At 37.5% G+C, this 19,410-nt stretch overlaps 2 protein-coding genes across 2 annotated transcripts; both read left to right on the top strand.

Moving 5' to 3' along the window:
- Positions 1 to 2,607: 2,607 nt before the first annotated feature.
- On the top strand, positions 2,608 to 10,350 carry LOC116306203 (zinc metalloproteinase nas-15). The gene is made up of 8 exons (XM_031716255.2): positions 2,608 to 2,677; positions 3,242 to 3,409; positions 4,120 to 4,243; positions 4,792 to 4,883; positions 6,717 to 6,800; positions 7,329 to 7,471; positions 9,228 to 9,342; positions 10,113 to 10,350. The coding sequence occupies exons 1-8, from the start codon at positions 2,620 to 2,622 to the stop codon at positions 10,214 to 10,216; spliced, it is 888 nt and encodes a 295-aa protein (XP_031572115.1). The 5' UTR covers positions 2,608 to 2,619; the 3' UTR covers positions 10,217 to 10,350.
- Positions 10,351 to 14,698: 4,348 nt separating this feature from the next.
- On the top strand, positions 14,699 to 18,544 carry LOC116306207 (zinc metalloproteinase nas-15). The gene is made up of 8 exons (XM_031716260.1): positions 14,699 to 14,817; positions 15,363 to 15,530; positions 15,978 to 16,101; positions 16,205 to 16,296; positions 16,412 to 16,495; positions 16,748 to 16,890; positions 17,556 to 17,679; positions 18,305 to 18,544. Exons 1-8 carry the CDS (start codon positions 14,760 to 14,762, stop codon positions 18,406 to 18,408), a joined length of 897 nt encoding a protein of 298 aa, XP_031572120.1. The 5' UTR covers positions 14,699 to 14,759; the 3' UTR covers positions 18,409 to 18,544.
- Positions 18,545 to 19,410: the final 866 nt, after the last annotated feature.

The raw sequence follows: 19,410 nt of genomic DNA, 5'->3' as shown, positions 1-19,410 counted from the left end.
AAAGAATAATTACACGCTGACGAGGCTGAGGTTGAGTAATACAATTTCAAGGCTTTTTATGATGTAATTTATTTTCTGGTGAAAACAACCGAAGAAAAAAGCCACCATTGTCGCGCAAAGTTGTTTAAGATTTTTGGAGATTTTTTTAGCGTAAAAAGCCGTTAAAACTATTTAAAATACCAGCTGAAAAAATGAAACGTTCGAAAGCACATTTCTAAAAGAAACTGCTAAGTTAAGTTGGAAATATTTTAAGGTGGCTGACTACTTTTGAACGTTCGATTTGAGCCCACGATGTACGCGCGCTCAAAAACCACTGAATAATTTTCTCGATTTTCTCGAAGAACCATACACATTTTGAACTTCAAGAGGGGGAAACCCTCAAATTTTGCGCGGGACTCTATGCTTTTTTGTTATTTTCCAGAATAACAGATAATATCCCTTTATTTTTCAAAGTTTAATACAATTCTGTTTATTATAACAATGTAAAAAATATCGTTCTGTTTGTTTTGTGCTCATAAATTTTTACGATATCTTGCACACCGTAGAAGCTGAACAACAAAAATTCCATTGTCTACAATAGTTTATTAAAACAACTTTTATCAGTATCTTATAAATATAGTGTAAGTTACGTGTTCGGAGAAAATTACTCGTGTTTCTTCCTTAACTTAGTTTCAGTTTTACGATTTTTTTTTTTTTTTCTTTTTCTTTTATTTTTGTTTTTGTTTTTTTTGTACAGAGCTTGATTTTCGCTATTTTTCTCCAAAATTGCACAAACGCATGTCATTCCGGAGTGATTATCTCAAAAAAAGTCGGGACACCCCATTTTACTTTGCATTTTTGAAATCAACATACAATTTTAGGTTAAGGTGGCTGACTACTTTGGTAAATAATAAACAGAAAATTGAAAATTGAAACTTTTTTAACCAGAAATTTATTCTGATTTCACAAATTGTGAAATATATTAATAAAAAGAAAAATATCAATAAAGGATTGTGTGTTGAAGCTGTCAGCTTGTTTCAGTTTTAAATTGTTCAAATTGACTGCTACACAATAATGCACTCCCACGTATTATTTTTAGTTCAAAACAGAAATAATACTTATATACTTACTGTGATGATGTTGGTAGTATGCTTTACTTTTGAAACCAAATTTTTATTTTTCAAAATAAGAATTATTTGCTCGAATTAAGTTCAATGTCATGTACGCTAGTTTGAATCGACTACTTCATTGTCGGCATGCGTTTTTAGCTGATAAAATGCTGTCTAGTTTGTTTTATCAAAAAAGATTTCAAAAAGGATATGATTAATTGGTAACAGAACTTCGTGTCGTGCAATTTTGGTCTGAAATCCAGGCCCGTAGGCTGGGGGGTTCGGAAAAGGTCCGGTGTCCACCTTCTTTATCAATGAAACTGTCAAATCGTTTATTTATAAACGAAAAATGAATGTGTGTTGTACTGGTCAAATTCTCACTTAAATTTAATAGAAGTATATTGCATAGTATGTGTTGAGTTTTCTGTAGAGCAGCAGCATATTCTAGCGGGAAAACAGATGACGAGAGCGTTATTTGAACTGAAACTGGCGCAACGAGCGCTAATGCATATAACGACAGCTATTTCAACTTTGAGTCCCAGAGTCACTGGAGTATTGTGACTTTAACTTTGTTTTGTGCGTGAATTCCAACATATACCTCGTGAGTGTTTATCGTTAAAAAGAGGAAACTGAAAGGTCCCCAAAATGGAAAGACGAACCCCCCTCCCCATTTCTAAGGCAGCCTGGAATCATAAGAGTGATTAACAAATTGCACTCTCGCTACGTGGCCGTGCAATTTTGTAATCACTCGTTTGATTTATGACCAAATTGCACTCCACTCAGTTCTATTACCTAATCATATGCTTTTAATATTTCCCATTTGATTTTATATTGTTATTTTTATAACCTTAATGCGAGATGTCGAAAACTTCAAAATAAAGTAGTCTTCAAAATAAGGTTTATTTTATTGCCCCAGAAAAGTTTCGTACATTCAATAAAGCCTCCTTTGACGTCACATCATTAACATATTGGGAGTATAAACCTTGATATCTCCAAGATGTATCACTCAAACCATATAAAAATCATTTACTATTCAACTTTTCACTTTATTTAGAAGCAATGCTGAAAATTTTGAATTAGGAGTCATAGGCACTTTAATGTTAAATGAGAAAGGTAAGTAAAAAGAAGACGAGAACGAGAACGAGAAATATATATATATATTAAATCACAATTTTCAGATTTTCAGCTGAATCAAAAAGGCTCTGTTCCACTTGTTTGCTTAGCTATTACTCAGCTGCAAGCTGCAACTTTCTCTGTCTCAACAAAATTAGCAAATAAACTTGAAGCTGATACTTCCACTCGGAAATCAAGAATCATTCATCTTTATCTAGCTGCATCCGCTCTTGGAATTCAATATGGCCGCTGGTGTTTCGATTAAACAGCTATTGTTCTTATTTGCACACCTTCTCGGTCGCTTATAAATATTGTTGACCAAGCTGCACAGATGAAAAAGTGTGGGTAAACCGTTATTTGTATAAAAGAATGCTGCTTGAAGAAGCTTCTTTACTTGAGTCATATAGCCAACTAAAACATGAAGTGGATTTGGGCTCTAGCGTTTTTGGTTGTCGTTGCTGCCTCCAACCCAGAGGGTAAGTCAATATGATATTTCGATTGTATTACCCAGAAAAAATTATGTTCGATTGTTGGATCATCAAGGTCTCTCGAATTTTGGTCATCGAGTAAACTTGAAACTTTTGCGGCAAAATCATGGCATCATTTTCCCGCCAAAAATCTAAACATTAAAAAACTAAAACAAACAAATTGTGAGAGCATTTTATGACCAAGTTACTGAAATTGGAATTGGAATTGAAATGGAAGAGTCATTGCAAAATGAGATATTTTTAAACGGTGTCTTTTGGCCCGACGTGAGTACACAGCTGCATGAACTCACAGATGGAGCCCTAAAACAATTAACCTCTGGGCTTATCTTATATCAAGCCAGGGTATGACTGGCTAACTCACACCTGAAACATCATCTGCGCGATGCGCTAATTAAATTAATCCAGGGCACATAGCTTGTTAAGTTTTGCGCAAGCAAGAAAAGCATAGAACTACATAGTGCTATATTTAAAAATGCCATCGGAAGTAGAAAAATAATTTTAGTTTAAGAGGGTATATATCTATCTAGTAAAAATTGTTTTCTTGCTCTTCAGAGGAGGACATTGATCCAGATACTTTTGAGGGGGACATGATTCTTACTCCCGAGCAGAAAGCAGCAGCTTTGAGTGGGGGTGATGTCGACGCCTCTATTGGCAGGGGTTCTACCAAGGGCAGACAATGGCCTGGCGGAGTCATGCCTTTTGTGATTGATGGTGCTCTTGGTAAGTTAAAATAATTGAATAAATAAAAATAAGAAGTGAGAGGTGAAAAAAGGATAAAAAGATGGCAGCCTGGGCGAGTGAGGGAATACCTTATTTTTCTCGGAGAAAGACCTAAATCCGTAGGCTCTGTTTCCCAACATTTCCTAACCTGCATTAAATGGGGGACAAGAAAGAATCTGCTGATTTATTCGTGTAAGAGTAGGGGAATGTCTCCCGGCTTAACAGCCTATCCCTGTCTGGAGGCATAAACACTACTATACTAAGAATTCACTCATGATTGTAAGCTGTACGGCTGCTAATATGAGCGCCTTCTTATGCAGCCCGTAATGTCCTCCACTGTTCATAAATGTAGAGCGCATTGAGACGATGTGAAATTGCGCTATATAAAAACAGAACCTCCATTATTTATTATTTATTATTAACGAGACGATAATAAACTATAACGCTCTTGGTAAACGAGAGATTACGATGTAAAAAGAGAGGAACAAGAAAACGAGTGAAAAGAAAACGAAAAAAGATACCAAAGTAAGAGAAAAAAACCTCGAAACACAGGAGAGAACCAACAAGCAACTGCAGCTCACATACTAAATATCGAACCTGGGTCGACTTGGTGATAGGCGAGCTGGCGCTCTCACAGCATCGAAGGCCACCCGTTTTTCCAATTTAATTTCTATTGAACTTGATAGACTTGTGTTTCTTTCTGCCATCAGCTCGAGAACCCGTAGCAATGGCGGCAATCAACGGTGCATTTCGTGAATGGTCGTCCAAAACTTGTATTAGATTCAAGAAGAGAACCAACGAGTACGCCTATGCTTACTTCCAGATAGGATCAGGGTGAGTCTGAACCTTCAATAATTGTTTTATATTGATACTCTGAAACTACCTCTGGGCTGATCAAAGTCACAGGGCACGGCTAACTCACAGATCGAAACCTGAAACTACCTCTGGGCTGATCAAAGTCACAGAACACGGCTAACTCACAGATCAAAACCTGAAACTACCTCTGGGCTAATCAAAGTCACAGGGCATGGCTAACCCCTTAGAGAACCTGGAGGAAAAAAATCCTCGAATCAATGGAGGGACCTAACAAACCGGCTCTACTCACATGTGATGTCGAGTCCAGGAATCGAACCTGAGACCTTAGAGATGGACACCTTCCTTGGTTGTCACGTTTTATGAAAAGCATACATGTATCAAATTCATATTTAATTATCTGCAAGTATCAATAATGCATTTGTGATGGTATATATTATTCGAGTATATTAATTTCAAGTTATCATGACATATTATACGGTGGTGCCCTTGCAGTTCCGTTAGATAAATAAAATAAGTGTACTTGGCCTAGATAAAAATATCTAAAAATCATTGATTTTGTTTGGCAGCTGTTCGTCAAGTGTTGGTCGCACTGGAAAGCGCCAGACCATCAACCTTGCTAGTGGCTGCTGGAAAGTTGGCATTGTGGCTCATGAGATCGGTAAGACCACCTAGGCAATCATTAATAGCGGAGATCCCGCGCGGAGCACCATACTTAAGAAAAAATGGTAAACCATCGAGTTGATTTTTCATGACTTGGCTGACATCACTTCCGTCCATCCGTACGTCCGTGTACATAACACAGGGATCCCACTTGATGTCAAAGCAAAACTACTGCAAATGCGGCTCTCAAATGCACAGAAAACAATCGCTTCAGGACAAATTATAGGCCAACAACAAATATTAAAAACTTTCATGTAGTCAAAGATGGAACAAGAAGTGTTCTTCAAGAATTCAGGTGTATTTTTTTAGCAAACAATCGTATATTATTCTTTTTTATGACAAGCATTTTTTTCGACGAATCCACAAATCAAAGACTTTCTCTCAAAACTTTTGATATTTCTATAGATAAGCTTAAATAATTACAACAATGATTAATTAATTAAAACAAATATTTGTCCTTTGTTTAGCATCGTAAATCTTTAAAAATTCGGTTGATTTTAACCCACTATCGTATGTTTTTCGTTCAAGAAAAATGCAGCTTTGTTCGCCTCCTATCGCGGGTTCCCATCGGCAAAACAAAGAAAACGTTCATTCAATAATTTAATATCTTTCTACAGATAATTTATTTAAATATTGAATGAAATATAAAATTACACCAAATATTCAATTGTTTATTAAGCTGTTCGAGCTAGTATGGTTATGCGAATGAGCTTAAATTCGTGTTGTTGAGAGATGTTATTGTGAAAGACCTTGTCTACTTTAAAAAGCTAAAAAAATATTCAAAAACATTTACAAATGCAAATTTACAGACAAAGAAATTGGGTATTTTGTATTTTGCATTACTTTCTATTTTGTCTCAGTAGTTTTTGTCAAGTTAAACTGAATGCAAACTTTGTTTTTCGAAAACTTTTGTTGTTCGTGATTTCTGTATCTTTCTCACACTGGTAAAATCGAATCTAAAAAATCTAGCAAGCTTAAGTTTTCAAGCTTCTTGAAAAGTAGTTAAGGCTTATATGGAAGGAGTAAAAATATTTTTATGAAGAACTATTAGAATCAGAAAACTATTCTTTAACTGATGACACATTTGATTTTAACGTTCAGGGCCTTCGTTTCTCAAGTTTAGTTAGTTAATGTTCTCCAACCAATTTTCTCTCTGATGCTACCAAAGCATTTGTTTTTTATTCGCATTGTGGTGAAAATGCATTTCATATAAAAACATCAAAATTCCTATGGAAAACCAAACATGTTATGTAAAAGACAAGCTTACTTTTTGCTCACCTCAACCAGTTTTCAAGTCTGTTTTATAGTCTTGATTTGTCCTAAAAAAAATTCGGGAATCTCCAAAATTTCGATTTCAATGAAAGACATCCAAGGTAAATTTCACTAAACCTGATATTGTGTTGGATTATTTGTAGTTATCTTTCGTTTTTTTTAAATAAAATTAATCAGGAATTCAAAGCTTAAAAATGTCGGCCATGAAAACCTTTGTCGAAGAATCTTCCAAAAACAAAACTAAGTGGGAGAGTATACTCACGCAAAGAAAACAATGTAGTGCATTTCGATTCGATTTCACTACATGGTTTTTATTATGGGAGACATTGTCTTCATCTCGAATGAAAAATGATTCAAGATTTTTTTCCCGATCTTATTTTTACCTTTCAGATTCATTCAAATTGGGCTCCCCAGCCTGTGACTTTCGTATCGGGAGCTCAGCTTTTAGACAGTGTCTAAATGCATATTACGAAGACCTCTCATGGATAAGGCATTTTCCTCACTTGCAAACGTTTTACTGTCATAGAAGTTTTGATCTATTTTTTCATTTGATGACCAGGTCACGCTCTTGGTTTTTATCATGAACAGTCCAGACCAGACCGTGATAACTACGTCACTATTGTGTGGAATAACATCGTTCACCGTAAGAATTCATGTTTTTCTTAGCTTTGTTTTATGTTATTTTCTGTTTAGCTTTTGCTTCCTACCTTAATCCACTAATCTAGTTATCAAATGGATAAGATGAAAACTTAAGCTCTGTGTGGCACGTTTTTACTGTATTGACGTTTAGTCCTTGGTCATCACTCAATAGATCCTTCCATCCACCCCACGCCCTTTTCTCCCTCCCTCCCTACCTCCCTCTCATTCCATACGACCTCCCTCCCATCCTCGCTCCCTCCCTCCATCCCTCCCTCCCTCCATCCATCTCATTCCATACGACCTCTCTCCCTCCCTAACTAGCTTTGTGTGAAACTCACTAAATTCATTGTTCATTCTTTGTTTCTTTCTTGTCTCTCTCTTTCTTTCTTTTTATTCAAATATTTTCTTCTTCGCATTTTTCATCCATTCATCTTTCTATTACCCCTTCCAATGAATGATTACCGTTTTCAGTCTTCTGTCATTTATCCACCCGGTTAACTCAATTTATTCATTTATTAAACAATAAACATAGAAAACAAGTTCAATTTTGAAAAGTATAACCGTGGAACCATCGACACCCTTGGAACACCATATGACTATGGATCATTAATGCATTATGGTAGTCGAGCCTTCAGCAAAAACGGACAACCAACCATTGTTCCTAAAAGATCTGGGGTAAGTAAACCTAAGTGATCTCTCGACATTTAACTCTAACGCCAGTTTTATAAGCAGGTACGGTAAGTCTAGTACTAGGGTTAACCCGCCAGCTAGGGTCAATAGATAACTCCGCTATACAAGGAATAAATATAGGTAGGTTACCCTATGTGTACCCTCGGTGTGTTTTTCAAAGAGTTTAAATTGCACGAGATGGTATGTCGAGTGCAATTTCACCCTGTGAAAAACGCACTAGTGCAAATTAATCTTAAAATTGAACTAGAAATCGTGTTATTACTTTGTAATAGCATACAGTAAAACCCCTCTATACCGGACAGTGCTGGGACCGATAAAAATTTCCGGTTTAGCGGGGATTCCGGTATACTGAGGTTTTTGCAAATTACTTTTGCTTTCGATTTGAATAGGTGCGATATCACACCTATTGAAAATATGTTTGTCTAATCGTTTGGCGTCAGTATAAACAAACACGTAAACGAAAGTTCAAGTAAAAATATCAACAATAAGATCAAAAACTAAGCAAATTTCTTAACTTTTTTTCAAACGAACGCCAAGAAGAAACATTCTTCTAAACCGGTCTAAGTCCGGTTTCCGGAATAGAGAGGTTCCGGTTTACTGAGGTTTATTTTACAAAAGATATATGGGTAAAAATTCCGGAACAAAACCTTTGTCCGATTTAGAGAGAATTCCGGTATACTGAGGGTCCGGTATAGAGGGGTTTCACTGTACACGAAATAAAAAAATACAAAAAATACAAAAAGGTACAAAAGAAAGAGACGAAAATATGTGTAATATTCAACGCATAATATTTTATGAAATTCGTTCGTTCACAACCAACTATATTCAAAGTGATTTTGGTTTCAAATACATGTAATTCAAAGAGGTTTTTTAAATCTATTTTAAACCAAAATTTGGCTATATATGTTGATCGAAAAAAATTATACCTGACAGGTGTTGAACGTGTTCAGAAAAATTTGCGGCTCAGTTTTGGAATTTTGTAGACCAAAATATTGCGTAAGCACTTACTACTTAATGGTCTTGCTCATATTCTTTTTCGTTTCTGTTTTCGGCTTTTGCTATACTTCGGAAAAGAATCGCTGGAGTATTTTTTTTAGATCGACTGGCTCATTTCCCTCAATTCATGTGATGGTTTGTTTTCTTCTCACTATTTCTTTCATGTATTCAGAAATAACGATGTATTTTTACTCGTGTTTTCTTTTTTGAACTGTTTTTTAGTTGTTTGATGGTAAAATCCGTAAAATCTTTGCTTACTTTAACCTAAAATAAAATGAAATAAAATTTTTGATCATAAAATTCTGTCATCTTATTGGCTAAAATCATTTTCTATTGTTTATTATCCAATCAAAAGCGAGAATTCCGTTTGTAACGTGCACTTAATTACACTTTTTTTGCAGTGTATTACGTTTTAACAACACTGCTCTAAGCCAATCAGAATTTAGTATTTTCTATGTATGTTATTAGAATGGTTATCGCATGATCATGAGTAGGAAACAAACAGTACTGACTTAAAGCACGTACACGGTTCGACATGCCGTAACATTGAAATAGTTTCCCATTGTCTTTCATTAGTTATCCAACAAAAACGCGTAGTTTCGGCTACACGATACGACATCGTTTCCCATTCAAAAGAAAACCGCTCTAGGATCTGTTGGCTTTCCTTGGCCTTTAAAACTCCCATAGCACCGTTGTAATCATAAATTTATCTAAGATTTAACAGTTAATATTGTATCATTCGTAGGTCACTCTCGGACAAAGAAGAGGACTCAGCGCTATTGATGCACGGCAAACGAACCTTCTGTACAAGTCACAGTGTAGTGGTGGTGGAGGCGGCGGCGGAGGCGGCGGCGGAGGAAGTAAATGAACACCGTTATATTCAACTTAAGATATGATAAAGATACTGGGGTAGTGCTTGAGACAAAATCCTGTGAACTGTCCTATATTGTCTCTGTATATATCCAGAATTTTCCATGAGGCGGTCGACTCCTCATTACTGAACCTTAACACATCGCACCGGCCCCCACCCCCTCCTAAAACAAAAACAAAAATCATGCTTGTCACTATTACTTTGAAGGAGGTTGAACACAGGCCCCATATGACCTTACCCTGGATAAATATGTCCTTTTGAGAAATGAGCGTTTGATTGTGCAACAAAACTGAGAAATGCGTTGTAAGGGGCATATGGGCAAAGATAACCTTATTTGAACTACAACATAGCAGCATGGAAATATCCTGATCCATCTTTTTCAACATACACCCAATTGAAGAATCGTCGTCGGGTTCAGAAACATAGAACATAAAAGCTGAGACCAAAATGGCACATGGGAAATGACATAATTATATTATAATTTATTCATTTGCGCCATCCATGCAGTCGGTTTAGAATGCCAAACGCGTATTAAAAAAAGTGGATGATGCCACGGGCCGCAGGTCACAGCATGCATCTGATTAACGTACTTCCCATGTGCCATTTCGGTCTCAGCTTCTATGTTCTATGTTTCTGTACCCGACAACGATTCTTCAATTGAGTGTATGCCTCTATCCGATCTCTCCACTTCAAACGCATGCAACTCTGTAACTTTACAGAGTGGTCACATGATTTCATCCATGGTGGGTTTTTTTTCAGGCTCTTGCGTCGATAAGGACAACAGATGCAGAAACTGGACCAACTTATGTTCATATCATCAATATGTCCGAGCAAACTGCAGGAGAACATGCCGATTTTGCTAGAACAGAATTCAGCATGACGTGTGTATCCGAACTAATACAACTTGTCATCTTGTGATTGAATACTGTAAAATCTGATGTAAGCGGTAATATTATAACTTGGAAAGGAAATCAAAAATACAGCATTATAAATACCATTTAACTGTTGTTGATCGATAAGTACGCACTGAGAGACTATGTGATATACATGTATATCTGCATGGAGGGTTGGGAACTGGGGTTGGCTAAAGGATCTGAGCGACATGGTTTCCCTTAACTTCCCTGCTAGCAGAGCCTATTTTCCTTTTGTTTTGGTTGAGAGAGAAAATTAGACTCTGCCGATGTAGGACGTTATTTCTGTCGCGCATGCGTGGCGTGTACTACATGTACCTGGTTAAAAACCGATTTTAAAACTGGTTAAGTTCGTCCACAATCGTGGACGGCCGTGTATCAAAGGAAACGCTCTACATCGCAGAGTCTCCCTCCTTCCGCCTAAAAGAAGGGAGAGAAAAAGGAGAGACGCTGCTAGCAGGGAACCCTTAGGAAGAAACTAGTCCCAAATTTGCAAATTGATTTAAATTATAATACAATTCTAGCTATCTATCGTTATTACTATCACTGAGCAAGGAGACAGGTTCTCTTAATGTCATAACCTACCATCCTTCCGGTTCCCTTTCTTCCAAAACTCAATAGTTATTTTTCTTGTACGTGGGCTGAGGCTGTTACAAGTCCCTAAAACTCACTCTGAAACACATGGCAAAAGGGCTTTTTTTCCATCGTATCAGCTAAGTTATGGAACTCGCTGCCAAATGACATCAGAATATTAGAATTTAGCATATACCAACTTGTGTACTTCCCAAGAACGCGCGCGCTTATTGGTTAATTGGAGGTGAATATTGTACGATATTCACCTATGAATCTCGGAAGATTAAGTCGAATTGTCGAATTGAACCGAATAAATAAAAATTCGGATTCAAATTTATCCGGCATAATGTGGACCTTATTAGAGACGTTTGCAGAATATTTAATCGCCTTATACATAAGTTGATATTTACATAAGGGAGGGGGTGTCATAGTTTATATCCCGCAATGAGTCATGAGACATGCTCCTTCGCCCCCCTCGTGACTACACGTGGGTTTAGTCGATGTATTCTGCAGCGCCATTACATCAGTCAAAATAAACAGATTATGACGAAGAACAACGGGATATTAGCTCTACTGTGGATCGAAGAAAACACAACTCGAGTGCAGCGCTAATAGCGCATCTAAGTACATGAATAGTATTCAAAAAACGATTGAAGAGCCTGAGATGTTAAACAATTTTCCAAATGTCCAAGTGCTTATAATATTAAATAATATAATATTGAAAATAGATAAAAATAGAAAACACACCCCATCACAAAAAAGAACACATAGAAATTAGTAAGAACTGAGATTGGGTAATGAGTAGCTCAGTAACTTTCGCCCAGTATTCAATTTGAAGTTCATTGCGAAGCTCATAGGTTGCTATCAATAGACGTCACTTCCGGTAATAGCTCTTTTTTGAAGGCTTGTAGAATCCTGGAGGTTGTTTTGATCTCTTGTTTTCTGGTTTGATGTCTTGAAAATAGTCAAATACAATAGTTTGAGAACTTATTTTGATATGTTTTGACTTAGCATCCGCTAGTTGCCCCCCAGTCAACCGCTTGTTTGCCCCCCAGTCAACTCCAAAAAGTCACGTGATTGATAGTAAGCAATAGAAAGGGCAGTTGCTCTCCAACTCAAGGCAGTACCTTGACGAAAATGGTTTTGCTTGGAAAGTACCAATCAGGCTACAAAACAGTTCACAGCACAGCTACGGCTACGCCTCGTGGATCCACACTACTTTGACAATGTGATGACGCACTTTATCGTCAATAAGAGGACAGACACATAAAAATCTAATGTCAGTTTGTTAATTGTATTTGTGTGTTTGACTTTGCATTCGTGTATCGCACCTCTGGGCAACCGTACATTTCAACTGATGATGCCGACTAAAATCGAAAAAGGTTTTGCAAAAAAAAAGTCGCCCTGTTTGATGATGTTTGGCTAAATACCGAAATGACAGGATCAATCAACATTTTCTACAATTTCAAAGCTTTTTATGATTTGTTTGTCCAGCTATTCAAAGCTAAGTGAAATTGAAAAACTATTAAACACCATGCTCTTTTAAAATATTTCCCATTTGATTTCATATTGTTATTTTTGTAACCTTAATGCGAGATAACAAAACTTTAAAATAAAGTCTTTGCTATGTCTGCCATTATGGAATGTACTAACTAAACCCATTAAAGTGCCAACTTAGTGATAATTGCTATTCAAACAACGAAACAAAAGATCATTTAGCAAGATTTTAAAACTGTCGTGATGAGGGACCCAAGGTGGAGCATGAAAACGGACAAACTGACATTTTTATTGAATTTTTTTTGTGCTTGGTATATTGTTTAAAGAAAAACAAATTTCTACCTTTAAGACATTTTTATTCTAAGCTGGTTCAGCACTGCTACGATATTTCCGGCATTCAAATAGTGGGGACTGGCCATGGGACGAGACTTTGAATATAATCGCGTGAATTAAAATAGGAAAATAAAAGTGGGGTTCCCGGACTTTGTTTAGCCGTCAGAATGCGCGGAAGTTACCCCTTTTCACGGTAAAAACGTGCGAACAATGTAAACATGATAAAAAGCTGTCAAATAAGCCATGTTTTACTGAAAAAATAAATCGATCGTCCCCTTTTTTCACAGGAGTCTAGAACATAACCAAATATTTAACTAGAATTTGAAACTTGTCACAGGGGGCAGAGGGGGGCCACTTATCTTTCATTGTTTACGAAATTGTCGCTCCGCCATCTTGTTTTATATTATTTACCGCTGTACATAATATGAATAAACTTGAGCCCGTCAGATACCGCGCGCGCTGTGCTTGCCTTAGCCTACAGTGGATGATTGCTTGAAAAAATTGAGAGCTTTCAATATTTTTAGATTTACGCACAGCGCGCAATCATCCACTGTAAGTCATGTAAAGGCACAGCACAGCGCGCGTGGTATCTGACGGGCTCAAGTTTATTCATATTATGTACAGCGGTAAATAATGTAAAACAAGATGGCGGAGCGACAAGACAATTTCGTAAACAATGAAAGATAAGTGGCCCCCCTTTGCTCCCTGCGACTTGTTTTAAAATTAGAAATATAAAATGTTATTGTGCTACAAGTGTGGAATTGAAGCCTTTGCGTTACGTGGAATTATATTCCAATTATACACAAAATATGTAATTTCGATCTGATCCAATCGTCAGATTTTTTAAATTTTTCCTCTAAAGCTTGGTATTACAATGTACTTTCAAAATAAAAAAGGGGGTGCCCGTCTTTGTTTTAGAGCTATAAGAGATTAAAGGAATTTTCATGATTTTTTGGTTATCAAAACATCAGCTAAACATCCGGAATGACGTTATCACGATGAGCGCTCGCTAACTGAATTCATGAGTAGAAAGGATCCGTGCGAACAATATGCCCATCAACGTCTCTCATACTATTTAGTTGGCGCTGTTGGGCATAATGGAGAACCCACTAATTCAGCTCTTGTGTCAATGTCCGCTTTCTAATGACCCATTATATCTCCTGGTCCAATTTTCGGCTTCATTCAATTGTACCCCATACATCAACCATACGATTTTATCTTGACGCAATCTATAATACTCAACTCAACTTAGCAAAGTGTTTGTTCGTTATTATTGACTATACTATACATATATACTATACTCATGAAAGAGTTCTTAATCTTTTTGGTATTGGCGAGAATTAAACTAACACTTAAAATAATTTATAAAGTTAGTTCACTCCATTCATGCATTGATACATATATGCATATAACCAACTATAGAGGTATACATTCCCAGCCTATCGCTAGTGCCAACGTAAGGACTGTTACTATATTTCTGAACGAGAACGAGAACGAGAACGAGAACGAGAACGAGAACGAGAACGAGAACGAGAACGAGAACGAGAACGAGAACGAGAACGAGAACGAGAACGAGAACGAGAACGAGAACGAGAACGAGAACGAGAACGAGAACGAGAACGAGAACGAGAACGAGAACGAGAACGAGAACGAGAACGAGAACGAGAACGAGAACGAGAACGAGAACGAGAACGAGAACGAGAACGAGAACGAGAAATATTAAAACTCACAAGATATTTTCGGATTTCCTCATTCGAAATGTCTTGCGGTTCATTTGTTTGCTTAGCTATTACTCAGCTGGAAGCTGCAACTTTCTCTGTCTCAACAAAATTAGCAAATAAATTCTAAGCTGAGACTTCCACTCCGAAATCAAGAATCATTCATCTTTATCTAGCTGTATTTGCTCTTGGAATTCAATATGGCCGCTCGTGTCGTGATTAAACAGCTATTGTTCTTATTTGCACGCCTTCTCGGTCGCTTATAAAAACTATTGACAGAGCTGCACAGATGAAAAAGTGATGGTAAACCGTTATCTATATAAAAGAATGCCGCTTAAAGAAGCTTCTTTACTTGAGTCATAGCCAACTAAAACATGAAGTGGATTTGGGCTCTAGCGTTTTTGGTTGTCGTTGCTGCCTCCAACCCAGAGGGTAAGTCAATATAATATTTTGTGTTGTATTTATTACTCAAAATAATTGTTCTCTTCGGTTGTTGGTTCATCACCTCAAGGTCTATTGAAAAGTATCGGCTAATTTGGACATAGAGTAAATTTGAAACTTTGGCGCCAAAATTGTGGCATCATTTTCCCGCCAAAAATCTAAACGTCAGAACTCAAAAACCAACAAATTGTGACGTGCATTTCATGGCCAAGTTTCAGAAACTTTTTAATTCAAATGGCAGAGTCATTGCGTGCAATATTAAACATTTTAGGTGTCTTTTAATTTCGCCCGACGTGAGCTGAGGATACACTGAGCTGCTTAAACTCACATTTCGAACCCTGAAACAACCACTGGGCTGATAATCGATTCCGAGACTCCAGAGATTAGAGGCAATCGTACTACCGCTACGCCACCTATGATCCCCAAATTAGTTTCCTAGTATTAAGTGCTACCGGACTAATAAATCCCATCGGAAATGGAAAAAAAATTAAGTTTCCAAGAGATACCTTAGCTACGATTTTTTTCTTGTTCTTCAGAGGAGGACATTGATCCAGATGTTTTTGAGGGGGACATGATTCTTACTCCCGAGCAGAAAGCAGCAGCTTTGAGTGGGGGTGATGTCGACGCATCTGTTAGCAGGGGTTCTACCAAGGGCAGACAATGGCCTGGCGGAGTCTTGGCTTATGTGATTGATGGTGCTCTTGGTAAGTGAAAATAATCGAGAAATGAGAAAAGAAGAACATAGAAGAACATTTAGCTTATGAGACTGATAAGCTCTGATACACCTATTTCAAAAAACGTTTCCATCGCAAAAGGCGAAGGCCAATAGGCGCAAACCAATGGGATAAAGGTCATTCCAAGATCCGAAAATAGTTGGTGTTTAAAACTGCATCGTATTCTTGTCAAGAATATTAATCTAGTGTTGATTCAATGTTCTTTTTACTTAACAACGTCCATTAATTTCAATGTCGGAGTGACCTATCGCTTATCGCCTTTGGCCATAACAACGTTTTTTGAAATGGGCGTATAGGATAACGCTCTTGGTAAATGAGAAAACAAAGATAAAAAAAAAAAACAAAAAACGATTTCATAAAAAAAAAAAAAAAAAAACCGATTTCATTTGCAATGATATACTTTCCTTTTCCCACCAGCTCGAGACTCCAGAGCAATGGCGGCAATCAACGGTGCATTCCGTGAATGGTCGTCCAAAACTTGTATTACATTCAAAAAGAGAAGCAACGAGCAGGCATATGCTTACTTCAAGATTGGATCAGGGTGAGTCTGAACCTTCAATAAAGGTTTCGGTTGCGGTAATAAATAAAACATGTGTACTTGACCTAGGTAAAAATATATAAAATTAATTAACTTTGTTTGGCAGCTGTTCGTCATACGTTGGTCGCACTGGAAGGCGCCAGGACATCAACCTTGCTCGTGGCTGCTGGCACGTTGGTATCGTGGCTCATGAGATCGGTAAGTTCACCTAGGCAACCATTTATATGATGACCTCTCATGGGAAAGGCATTTCCCTCCCTTGGAGAAGTTTTACTTTCATATCTTGAAGTTGTATTTTAAACTTTTATTTCAGGTCACGCTCTTGGTTTTTATCACGAACAGTCCAGACCTGACCGTGATAACTACGTCACTATTATGTGGGATAACATTGTTGAAAGTAAGAATCCAAGTTTCCTTAGCTTTATAATATGCTATTTTCTCGGTTTTGATTTGCATCTAGTTATGAAGTGATTAATATGAAAACGTGAACCCCTCCTAACTAGCTCTGTCTCACATATTTTCTTCTTCCCATTTTTCATCCATTCGTCTTTCTATTTGCCCCTTCCAATGAATAATTACCGTATTCATTCTTCTGTCATTTATCCACCCGGTTAACTCAATTTATTCATTTATTAAACAATAAACATAGGAAACAAGTTTAATTTCAACAAGTATAATCGTGGAACCATCGACTCCCTTGGAACACCATACGACTTTGGATCGGTAATGCATTATGGTGGTCGAGCCTTCAGCAAGAACGGAAAACCAACCATTGTTGCTAAAAAGTCTGGGGTAAGTAAATCCAAGTTATCTCTTGACATGTTATTCGTACTATAGAACACATACCCATGGCATTCTGATATGAGTAAGCACATACACAGTAAGACATGCATGCCGCAACACTTCTTCCCATGATATTAATGTTTACCATATGAGCACTAGGAAAGAAACGGTACTGACTTACAGCACGTACACGGTACGACATGCCGTAATATTGAAATGGCTTACCATTAGAATGGTTATCGTGTGAGTGGAAAACGTATTTACTTACAGCACGTACACGGTACGACATGCCGTAACATTGAAATGGTTTACCATAAGAATGGTTATCGTGTGAGTGGGAAACGTATTTACTTACAGCATGTACACCGGTACGACATGCCGTAACATTGAAATGGTTTACCATAAGAATGGTTATCGTGTGAGTGGGAAACGTATTTACTTACAGCACGTACACGGTACGACATGCCGTAACATTGAAATGGTTTTCCATTGTCTTTCGATTCATTAGTTATCCAACAAAAACGCGTAGTTACGGCTACACGGTACGATATCGTTTCCCATTCAAAAGAAAACCGCTCTAGGGTCTGTTGGCTTTCCTTGGCCTTTAAAACTCCCATAGCACCGTTGTAATCATATTATTTAAGATTTAACAGTTAATATTGTATCATTCGTAGGTCACTCTCGGACAAAGAAGAGGACTCAGCGCTATTGATGCACGGCAAATGAACCTTCTGTACAAGTCACAGTGTGGTGGTGGTGGAGGCGGCGGCGGAGGCGGCGGCGGAGGCGGAGGCGGAAGTAAATAAGCATTATCCATTATATTCATCGATCTCATAAGATATTAAGATAAAGATGGTACCGTGGGCCAGTAAATGAGACGAAATGTCGTCTCCTTGTCTGGTTGCAGGGTGTAGTGACGTATCCAGAGTTTTACGGAACCTTTAGCACATCTTTTATTCATTCCACCCCTCCCCTTCTAAAAAGAATCATGCTTGTCCCTTACAGTTTGAAGGAGGTACAACACAGACTCCATATGACCCTACCCTGGATATATACGCCCACGGATGCACAGGGGAATAGTTTTGAGGCACCGTTTTTTATAAGCAGACGGAGCTGCGGCGCATATTCAATTTTCTCGTGCAGAAAACTGCGAAGGACGTTGCGGGGAACATATGGGCAGCGTAACGGTATTTAAAGCGCAATATAGCACAGTGGAAATATCGTGATCCAGGATGTTCAATAATGGATGGGTCAATGGATGCGGGTCAATGGATAGTCACTAACTTCAATGTAACCCTCCCTTCTCTACCCTCCCCCAAAAACTCATGCACGCGCACTTACAAATAAACTACCACCAATGGGAAGGGAGTCATTTCTACCGAGTGGTCACATGATATCATGCATCCTTGATCTTTTTTCACAGGCTCTTGCGTCGATAAGGACAACAGATGCAGAGGCTGGACCAGCTATTGTTCGTATCATCGCTATGTCAGAGCAAACTGCAAGAAAACATGCCGACTTTGCTAGAACAGACTTATCATGACCTATATATCTTAATACGACATTTGGTCCTTGGATTGAATACTCTTATATCTAGCTAATGCATGTAGTAATATTATAACTAAGAAACATAATCCAAGAATAAAGCATTATCAAATACCAATTAACTGTGATATATATCTGCATGGAGGGTTGGGAAACTGGGGTTGGCTAAAGAATAAATCCCATGCAATGTCAGCTTAAATCTGAACGACCTGGCTTTAGTTAAAAGGGCTGCCTACTATAGAAAAAATCTATGAAAAAATTGTCTAATTATGATATTTTACCGACCAAATTTAATGCTGATTTCAAATCTGGAAAGAAAAAGGGGGTGTACAGAGTTCGTTTTCGAGATATTCACTATTAAACATAAGCGTATCAACAACTATTGAAGAAAAGAAACGACAAACAACCGGCTTCATACGAAAAACGTCATTGTTAATCAAGCTTTCATTTTCCCCCCCAGGAATCCAAAATTATACATCTTTTCACAAATATGATATATGTGATAAGATTTAGAAAATGTGGGAAATATATTAGTGAAAATAGCTTTTTATTCGTCTTGTGTTTGATATTTTTGTCTAAAACGTCATGCAAAAAAAAAAAAAAAAAAAAAATCATCTCAAGGCTTGTAGCTTCTTCCAAAAATTGTGCATCCCCCCCCTTTTCTGATAAAAATTTGCCCAAGCCCCTTTTTGATTCCTACGAAAATTTTCCCGATCCCCCCTCAATTTCACCTGCCCCCCCCCCCCCCCCTTCCTGCTATTATGAACGCAGCCTTAGCAAAACCCATTTTACTTTTTTTCTTTCTTGATTTGATTTGCTTTTGCTTTTGCTTTTGCTTTTGCTTTTGCTTTTGCTTTTGCTTTTGCTTTTGCTTTTGCTTTTGCTTTTGCTTTTGCTTTTGCTTTTGCTTTTGCTTTTGCTTTTGCTTTTGCTTTTGCTTTTGCTTTTGCTTTTGCTTTTGCTTTTGCTTTGCTTTTGCTTTTG

The sequence above is a fragment of the Actinia tenebrosa genome, unplaced genomic scaffold, assembly GCF_029948245.1.
Source record: "Actinia tenebrosa isolate PJP-AT-01 unplaced genomic scaffold, QUT_ActTen_1.0 utg344__unscaffolded, whole genome shotgun sequence".
In the NCBI taxonomy this organism is placed as follows: Eukaryota; Metazoa; Cnidaria; class Anthozoa; order Actiniaria; family Actiniidae; genus Actinia; species Actinia tenebrosa.
The sequence above is the reverse complement of the archived record's forward strand: the minus strand, read 5'-3'. Positions and strand labels throughout refer to the sequence as shown.

What these genes read in the sequence shown, in the direction of transcription:
- LOC116306203 (XM_031716255.2), top strand. Translation starts at nt 2,620, where the DNA reads ATGAAGTGGATTTGGGCTCTAGCGTTTTTGGTTGTCGTTGCTGCCTCC. An exon ending in TACTTCCAGATAGGATCAGG is followed by an intron (nt 4,244 to 4,791) that starts GTGAGTCTGAAC and finishes TTTGTTTGGCAG; the next exon opens with CTGTTCGTCAAGTGTTGGTC. An exon ending in CGGAGGCGGCGGCGGAGGAA is followed by an intron (nt 9,343 to 10,112) that starts GTAAATGAACAC and finishes GTTTTTTTTCAG; the next exon opens with GCTCTTGCGTCGATAAGGAC.
- LOC116306207 (XM_031716260.1), top strand. Translation starts at nt 14,760, where the DNA reads ATGAAGTGGATTTGGGCTCTAGCGTTTTTGGTTGTCGTTGCTGCCTCC. An exon ending in TGTGATTGATGGTGCTCTTG is followed by an intron (nt 15,531 to 15,977) that starts GTAAGTGAAAAT and finishes TTTTCCCACCAG; the next exon opens with CTCGAGACTCCAGAGCAATG. An exon ending in TTGTTGCTAAAAAGTCTGGG is followed by an intron (nt 16,891 to 17,555) that starts GTAAGTAAATCC and finishes TATCATTCGTAG; the next exon opens with GTCACTCTCGGACAAAGAAG.